Genomic DNA, 9,450 nt, shown 5'->3' on the forward strand with positions numbered 1-9,450 from the left:
TACTTTACTGACAGAGCTCATTATGTCAGCGAGCGGGAAAACTCTCCTAATATTTCAAATATTATTTGAAACCACTTTCTTAGCTTTTCTGTGAAGTCATATCTTAGTTGATAAAACATTTTGACATTAGGTTGAATTCCCTTCACATTTAACCTATTATCTCCATGCTACCTCACTGCTGGACATTGTAGAAAAGGAGGCAACTATATCACCTTTGTTCGCTACTCTGAATACACTTTCCAAGATCATATTAGCCGAGGTTTCTGGTTGAGCATGAGCAGATTTCATATTGTTGTGTGTCTTTATATACAAAAACTGAAAAAATCAAACCCTCTGCTCTCAACATAGATGTTAGACACATTTGCATCTCAAATATCTAATGACCGTTTCTTCACGACTGAACAAAAATGTGGATTTCATCACTGCAAATTCAAAGATTCAAAAGAATACTCCAAAAGACAAGAGATGAATTTAGAGCACTTTTATTGGTGTTTTGTCTCTCTGAGCTGTGCCTGAAGTGCTTCAGAGGGCTTGTGTTCAGTGCGCTGTGTTGAGTTCTCGATGTTCCTTAGATGGTCTCGCTCACTGCCTGGGAGGTTGAACTGACCACTTTACCGTCCACCACTTCTTCCACGATGGTCACCACTTTGCGTGTGGTCGATGTCGAGCTTGCAGAGGAAGTTGTGATACTGCAATGGACATAGAAAGAAAACAACTTTGGTGAGAGACATCTTTGAAGCATTTTCTTATGTTTTCTCCACATTTTTTCAGGGTGATCCTGTCATTTTAAGGTGAATCTTTCTCCATTGCTGCTCACCTGCTGCTGGCCTCTCCATCCAGCAGCCTTCTGTACTCTGCAATCTCCATCTCCAGTCTGGTCTTGATGTCCAGAAGCATCTGGTACTCGTGACTCTGGCGCTCCAGATCGGCACGAAGCTGCACCAGTTGCTCCTCCAAACTGGACACCTGCATCTGGTAGCCAGATAACATGGAGGCGTAGCGGGCCTGTGTGTCTGCCAAGGTGCCTTCCAGTGATGCTTTCTGTTGGGTTTTAAGATAATTCAGGTTACATTACCTCAGAAAAAAAGACAGCTAGCTTTATTTGTGAAAGGTACACATATATCCTAATTAGAGCTTGATTCTTTACCATGCTGAGTTGTGACTGGAGTTCAATTTCAAGACTCTGTAGCGTGCGTTTGACTTCTGTGATTTCAGATCTGGATGTCTGAAGGGTTTCGGTGCTGACGGCGACTTCTTTGTTCAGGGCCTCGGTCTATAGAGAACAACCCAATGGCACAAGGTTTTAAACAGATGCTTAAACCACCTTAAGCAAGACCTTTGATTCAGAAGATCACCATCACTCATCAAAAGAAAGGAGATTTTGCTTTACCTTGGATTGGAACCAAGACTCGAGATCTCTGCGGTTCTTGGCAGCAACTGTCTCGTAGTGCTCACGGATTTCTGCCATGACTTTGGTGAGGTCTTCCTGTGGTGCAGCGTCAACCTCCACGTGAACCTGTCCACTCATCTGAGCGCGCATGGCCAAGAGCTCCTGAAATACAGAAGAACAAACAGATGTTTGGCAAGATAAACCCAAGACATTGTCTTACATTATCGTTCTCTTATGCTTGTCGCTGCGATCGGTGAAAGCAGACTCACCTCCTCGTGGTTCTTCTTGAGGAAGATCAGCTCCTCTCTTAGCCCCTCGATCTGCATCTCCAGATCAGACCTGGCCATGGTCAGCTCATCCAGCACTCTCCTCAGCCCAGCAATGTCAGCCTCCACAGACTGCCTCATGGCCAGCTCATTCTCATATCTGTGTTAAGAAAAAACAAAACAAAAAAAACCCCCACTGTTAACCTAGAAGGGGATCACTTAGTGATACAAACAGTACTGTGATGCATCTTGTGTTAAATACTCAAGTTCAAACTTACTTGAGTTTGAAGTCATCTGCAGCGAGCTTAGCGTTGTCGATGCTGAGGTAGATTCCTCCGTTAACACGTGTGGCGTCCTGGATCTTTGGAGGAACGTTGAGAGAAAAAAAACAAAACAAACAGCGCAGTAGTTTTTTTTTTTTTTATCTGTCGAAATTACGTTATATGGATATAACAATGTCAAATACACATATAAGGAGAGCACGGCAATCGTTAGATCTCAGAGATATTCAGTTACTTATAGAAAATCGTTAACTGAGTGTAGGTGGGCTTTAAATGATTTTAGATAAGAGGACAATGGGTTGCTAAGTGGAAAGATCACTGACATTGATGTGCAAAAGAAAGAGACAAAGCTTTGCAGCTTTCTGTGTTTTTTTTTTCTATTTCAGGACATATTAAATAATAAATAATGTTTATTATACGTGTTGAGTTTTCTTCTGAGTTTGCACCGTTTAAGTATACAATGTCAGTAGACAATGCTTAACTTATACTTTGCTGACGGATTTAAGGGGCTGGAGAGTTCTCAGCAAGGTTCTCTGACCTATATTGTGTTCTTTTTCATATGCTTTGAATAGGTAAATCTTTTTTACTTCATGATACATGTAGCGAGAGAACTTGTTGATTTTACAGCAGAGTAACTCAGTTTAATGAGAAAAAGGTAAAGTTACCTTGGCTTGGAGATCACTGATTGTGGCCTGGAATGCAGTGTAGTCACGAGCAGTGGGGGAGGTCTTGCTCTCCAGGAACTGGCGGATCTTCAGCTCCAGCTCGGCGTTGGCTTTCTCCAGGGAGCGCACCTTCTCCAGGTATGAGGCCAGACGGTCGTTGAGGTTCTGCATCGTGGCTTTCTCGTTGGTGGACAGGTCGATGGCGTCGGACAGTTGGAAGCTGGCTGCGCCGCCACCCATGCCAAAACTGCCACCGCCACCTCCGCCTGCTGCGAAGCTGCGAGAGGCGCTGGAAATGCGAACCCCGGAGCCGCCTGCTCCTCCGTACACGCTGCCTGCACGCATGGCGGTGATACGACCACCTCCCACGCTACCTCCGGACATGGAGAAACGAGATCCGCCCATCATGGATCCCCCTGAAGACATGCGAGAGGAGAAAGATGCTGCCATTGTGCCCTGTTACTCTGCTCTGGCTGGAGAGGAGTGAGTGGGGAGAGGAGCGGTCACGGGCTTTTTATGTACGGAAAATTGGGAGGGGACACTAGAGTAGGAGGGATAGGCTTATCTAAGGTGGTTTAATGATTGAAGTCCCTAAGGCAGCTGCGTGCACATGCACACACACACACACACACACACACACACACAGACACACACACACACACACACACACACACACACACATACACACACACATACAAAAGCACACATACAATACTAAAGGTTTGCAGGTGTGGAACAGGCTGTCAGCCCTGTTTAAAAACGCCTCCTCACATTCACTCTCTCAGAGCGGGAGAACACTAATGTTGGCCAAGGGTGAAAAGTAAATGTCATCTTCCATTAACTTTTTTTTTTTCTACTCTGCATGCTTTCAGAAATTATATAAGCTTTGCCGTGTGAAAGACATGCCTCGGAGTGAGTGTTTAAACTTAGCATGTTGAAGCACAGAACTGGAACAGTCCATAAAAAAAGTAGCATACTTAAGACCACTCAGTCCCAGGTATGCTATTCTACAAGAAGACAACACTTAAATTCATCCAGTTGGTCCCAACAAAAAAATGCATCAGTTTTATGAAGCCGTGAGTTTTCTTTTTTCTTTTCTTTTCTTTTCTTTTCTCTTCTTTTACATGACTTTTGCAGTGATGACAGTTGTTTCACCTAAAATCACTTTACACTCTTTTTGTACACAAATTCTTTAGGACATTTGTGTCTTTCTCTAATTTCAGCATCTCAGCGAAATATATCTGGGACACACCCCAGTTTTTGACTGCGAGGGTTGTTTTTTTTTATGTTGTTTGTAAGTTTGTAAGTGTGACTCATATTACCCAGCAGGCACCTCTCCCAATAGTAAATACCCTTGATGTAGTGCCCTCAAGTTCTCAAGCTTTGCCACCACGATAAGATGTGTTTCTTTCATGCACTAATGCAAGCCAAAACAATTTGTAACCACCTATTCTAGACAAATTTTTAGTAATAAATGCCATCTTCAAGACATTAATTTGTTTAATTTGGATTCGACCGTTTTGCAATCCATGATTAAAGCCAAAATCGTATCGGATTTAATGAGTGATCCACACGTATGAAGATAAGTCTTACGTTTTTGACAGATACCGTGAAAGCGTGTCGTAACCTTAAATAAACAGTCTTAACAAAGGAGCTGACATCTGATTTATTGCGTAAAGGTTCTGTTGGTCTTAGAGTGTCAAAAGCTGCTATGGTACGTGACATTGTAAAGCAAGCGAGAGGGGGATCCATGGTTGAGTCGTTTAGAGCATTTTTCAAAAAGTCGGTTTCTAAAACGCACTGAGACACATGTGGGAGCATGAGAAAGAGAGAACTCAAGGAGATTGGAAGACGAATATTGAAATGACATTTAGCCACCAAAAAAAAAAAAAAAAAAAGAAAAACCCCAAAAACTTGTGATGAAACATACCAACTAAATACAATCAAATTTGTGTCTGAAGTTGCTCCCATTTCAGGTACCACAAAATCAGGTGAAAAGTAGCACTTGCAACGGATTTCTAGTTAGTTCCCTCTCATTGATCCATGATACACTGTTTATTATATTGTTGTCATTGCCAGTGACACGACTCTAACAAGCTTGTCAATACAAATGAACAATTATACATTTCACACAATGTTTCCCAAACTTTTTTTTTTTTTTTACTAAATTGATGCATTAACTGTGCAGAACATGTGTTGTGTCACAGTGATGTAAGAGGCTTTTGCAGGAGATCTAAAGTCAGGACTGGATCTGGCTTCAGTTTAAGCACGAGCGGATGACATATATCGCGTGGTATTCATCCTGAAGGCTGTTCTTCTGTTTCTGCCAAACCTTTTGGGGGAAAGGAGGCCAGGAAGAAACTGCAATGACACACATTTCTCAGTCAGAGAGGCCTACACTGATATTCGATGATGAACCTCGTGAATGAGGCCAGGGAGAGCACAGGTTTATGAGACTTAAACCAATGGATTTCTATGAATGGGGAAAGCAAGCCACACATGGAAGCAATCCCAAATGCCTGTTCGTTTGCTCATTCCTCGTTATGAATGGCTGTTGTAAAGTCCTGTTTCAGTAACATTAAGTTCTGTTACAGTAATTCTTCTCTTGCTTTTTAATGTGCAGATTTCAGCTAAACCTCTTATGCATGCATCCAGTTTTTATTATATATTGTACACAAAAGTACAACTACAATCTGTGTAGCTAAGTTTAGCTGCAAGTGGACTATTGTTTGGAACTTTTCATGGGTTAAAGAGCAGTGTCTGGGTTTCTGAACATGTTGAGAAAAATTTGTCCTCAGAGGTACACGTTAAACTTCTGCAGTGTCACACTGGCTTACCGAAATCACGTATGAGTTGCATTTCATGTCTGGGTGTGGTGGGATTAGACTTGTTGCTGCTTGAAGTGACGAGACCACCATCTTGCTCCCAAATTATAGTCCGCCTTTCGTATTATATATTGATTGATGGCTAGAGATGATTCACTGGATTATTAACTTTTTATTAACTTTTTTATTTTTTTAAACCAACTATTGTCTGGACCCATGCTACCTATGTGGTGCTTATTTGTCTTTTTTCTTTTTTTTTTTACTTTTTTTAAATGGGACTTTTGCATGAAACTCTATGTCAGGCTCCACTGCAAGTTTCTGCTTGAGCAGAAACCAGTTTAACCAGTGTTTTCACATGACTCTGTGTGTGTGTGTGTGTGTTTTCTTTTATGCTCTTCAGTTTACTGCCTGCAGACGGGCATGTTTCAACCAAACAGGTCTTTAGATATTTTTTGAACACAGGATTTTGCTTTATTAGATTAGATTAGATTAGATTCAACGTTATTGTCATTGTGCAGAGTACAGGTACAAAGCCAATGAAATGCAGTTAGCATCTAACCAGAAGTGCAAAAGAATAGCATTATTTAGAGATAAGTGCAGGTTATAAGTGAGTACTGCAGCATAAGTTATGCTATATCTTTCAGAATGAACAGTGTTATTGACAGTGGAAAGCAACATATATAAAGATTATTATATATGTATAATATATCAAATATGTTATACATAGAGGTGAAGTGGACAACGTTGGAAAGGGGAGTGTATATATAAGGGTTGTATGTACAGTATTAACAAAATATGTGCAGTTGGTTGTATGTGCAATATAAATAAATTAATCTGAACAAGGTGAGAGGTCCAGCCTGTGCAAGAATGAGCAGTGAAAATATAAAAGTACAGAGACGTTGCAGTAGTGAGTACAATAATGCTTAGCACTGTGGTGTGGAGTTCAGCAGGGTCACAGACTCAGGGCAGAAGCTCTTCCTGAGCCTGTTGGTGCGGGTGCTGAGGCTCCCGTAACGCCTGCCGGATGGGAGGAGGGTAAAAAGTCCATGGTTAGGGTGGGTTGCATCCTTGATAATGCTTTTCACCCTGACCAGGCAGCGTTTACGGTACACGTTCTCAATGGTGGGCAAGTGAGTGCCGGTGATCTGGAGTGCTTTACGGTCTGATGCAGAGCAAGTGCCATACCACACTGAGATGCGGTTGGTGAGTGTGCTCTCAGTGATACAGCGGTAAAAGTCCACCAGTCTCCTGGGACACAGGTGAGCTTTCTTAAGGCCCCGCAGGAAGTAAAGGCTCTGTTGCACCTCTTTGATCAGGATGGAGGAGTTCAGGGACCAGGTTGTCTGAGATGTGGACGCCAAGGAGTTTGAAGCTTGATACACGCTCCACTACAGCTCTCTTGATGTAGATGGGGGTGTGTGCGTGGTTCCTAACTCACCTGAAATTCACAATGATCTTCTTTCAGAGCCAAGCCATGTCAGGTTACCCAAGCTCATATATCTTAGATTAAAAAAAACATAAAAACACAAAAGGCAGACAAAAAAAAAAAACTCAGCACACACATAAAAAGTGCCACTAAAATTATATTAAACAGCTACTGTATTTATCAAATGATGCCTTTGATCTGCCTCAGTTCCTCAAGCGCATCCTCTTATGAGGTTAATTGGATACATAATGATATGATTTATATAATGATTCTGCTGCCAATATTAAAACTCGTTTAGCTTCTTACGTGTTTGCCTTGAGCACGATGTGTTGAGGTTGGCATTCGAGAAAAAACGAATTCTGCACCCCGCTGAATTCAACTGAAAAGTTTGTTGTTGTGGTTCACTCTGAGGTGTTGACAGGGATAAAAACAGAAAGCAGCATGTAACCACTTCTCTTTCAAAACCTCCATTAAAAAAAACAAAACAAAACAATAAAAGCAATGCTTTGTGAATGACTCAAACCGTGGATTGTTTTTGTCATACTCATGACCACAGTTTCATTGATGATACACCAGAATTACTCAGCCTTAAAGAATTGACTAAAAGAACCAAAAAACTAAAAGAACTAGTTTGACTTTGTAATTTGAAAGCTTAAAATGTGAAACACCATTTGCTGATTCTGTATTAACAAAACATCTTATTGCTAATCAGTACAAGAATGAACATGAATAACATGGCTTTTATCACAAAGAATAATCGAGAACTCATGAATGCAAGAAAATAACAATGTACTTTATTCATTCTAAGCTTGCATTGCATCTTTTTCTATCTTAGGGTTAACGAATCACTTTTAGCTGTGTAAAGTGTGCATTTGCACTGATAAGAGAGATCCATAACTTTTGGGCTTTGTTCTTATTAACGTATGAGTACAAACCACCAAGTTTTCTTTCTCAACTTTGCAGATACAGTCTTACCTCACAGCTTTATGTTGTGCATGCAAAGCTGAGGGTAGTATACAGTTAGTAGGTTCATTGTGGCAAATTTTAGTTAATACTAAATCGAACCTTTATTTTAAGCTTTTCAACCCCCTTTTTTTTTCAGAATTTGGGTAATGGTTAAAGACAAGTTCAATAAAGTTTTTAGCGTTTAGGATTTAGCCCTGCTTAGTTTGCGAATACACCGTAAAGTGCCAATATCTGAATACAATAAACATCGAGTGCCGTTTACTACAATAACTGAACTGAAAGTGGCTGCAATATCAAAGACCTCAATTACGAACTCTTTTTTTCCCTCCCTAAGAATAGGATGATATACTCTAACCGGAGGCATCAAACAGTCTGTGAATTGTCACGTGCAGAAATAAATACAATACAACTGTCACATGTCTCATTATATTAAGATTGTAACAAAACGAGCAGCAGCAGTAGCAGCGGGTCCTCTGCTTTATTGTATGGCATAAATTCCTTTCTCACACATGCATTAGTGAGTACTGTGTTCCGCTCCCTTTTTTTTCAAAAGCCCAGAGGGAGGAATGTTCAAGCTAGGGAAAGTTCTAGAAAGGTTACATTTTGTCATTGATCTGCCTTCAGGGACCCCATTAGTGAGATACACCCAGAAAACCAGCTGCTACATGCCTCACCGCTGCATGTCTGTCACGCTCATTCTTCCATATGTGCACATTTCATATCGTGGTTTTATTTTTTTTATTTTTTTATTTATTTATTTATTTATTTGCTTTTTTTACCCCAAAGACCTGGTCCAAGTCATAGAGACTCAGCAGAATGCCATAGGAAATATCCATGTGGCAGTTTATGAAATGGAACGGGAGGCAAAACCGATCCGAACATCTTATTTTTTATTTTCCAGGCATTGTTTGTTCACCTCTGTGTATGCCCCTCATGTTTGTGTAGTAAGATGAGCCGGGCAAGGTTTTTTTTTTTTTTTTTATGATGGGTGTCTGTGTCCTGTCTGCACCGTATGCAAGCCAAGAGAATAAAACACACCTTAGGACAGTAAAGACTGTACACATACGCACCCACTCATCTCAAAGTCCACGCAGAACACGGCCTGCAGACAAAGTAACACAGTACATTTCAATCTGACAGATAAACGCAGTTTTCAGAGTCTCACAGAATCATTACTGAACTCATTATTGATTGCTATTTGTTCAAAGAACATGACTAAATCTTCTAATCTTTTAGTGTAATTACACATGATATGGTTTTTCAAGCCAAGGGCAAGCACAGGTCAAAAACTGTGATCGCACAATTATGGCATGATGACAAACCTGAGCCCTCATGAGCTCACGGTTTTTTGATGGAAAGGAGCCTGTTGCAAAGTGATGCTTTACAGCGGAGAATCCATTTCATTCAACTTTACCACATTTCTGAGGCGTGTCTTTACTGGCATTTAACCAATTTAAACAGTGCCTCCATCAAAACAGATTCGCAAGTCTCATCATTCTCTTAAACAATAGATGTATTCTTCCATTTCTCTGGCCAGACTGCTGTAAGTGCAATCAGAAATTAAAGTTACAACCCTGCTGATAATGCCATAAATGTTCTGATAAAGCGACATGGCTACAGTAATTGATACT

General features: G+C 40.8%; 1 protein-coding gene across 1 annotated transcript; it reads right to left on the reverse strand.

The window, feature by feature from the left end:
* Nucleotides 1-489: 489 nt before the first annotated feature.
* On the reverse strand, nt 490-3,052 carry LOC115829872 (keratin, type I cytoskeletal 13-like). Its single transcript, XM_030794044.1, has 7 exons — nt 2,603-3,052; nt 1,935-2,017; nt 1,660-1,816; nt 1,391-1,552; nt 1,148-1,273; nt 818-1,041; nt 490-689 (listed from the first exon to the last, which is right to left on the reverse strand). The coding sequence occupies exons 1-7, from the start codon at nt 3,050-3,052 to the stop codon at nt 569-571; spliced, it is 1,323 nt and encodes a 440-aa protein (XP_030649904.1). The 3' UTR covers nt 490-568.
* Between the last annotated feature and the right edge of the window lie 6,398 nt (nt 3,053-9,450).

Source organism: Chanos chanos, chromosome 16 (assembly GCF_902362185.1).
Source record: "Chanos chanos chromosome 16, fChaCha1.1, whole genome shotgun sequence".
Lineage (NCBI taxonomy): Eukaryota > Metazoa > Chordata > Actinopteri > Gonorynchiformes > Chanidae > Chanos > Chanos chanos.

Coding starts and splice junctions, on each gene's coding strand:
- LOC115829872 (XM_030794044.1), bottom strand. CDS start 3,052: ATGGCAGCATCTTTCTCCTCTCGCATGTCTTCAGGGGGATCCATGATG. Junction 1,817..1,934: donor GCAGATGACTTCAAACTCAA/GTAAGTTTGAAC, acceptor TTCTTAACACAG/ATATGAGAATGAGCTGGCCA. Junction 1,553..1,659: donor TCAAGAAGAACCACGAGGAG/GTGAGTCTGCTT, acceptor TCTGTATTTCAG/GAGCTCTTGGCCATGCGCGC.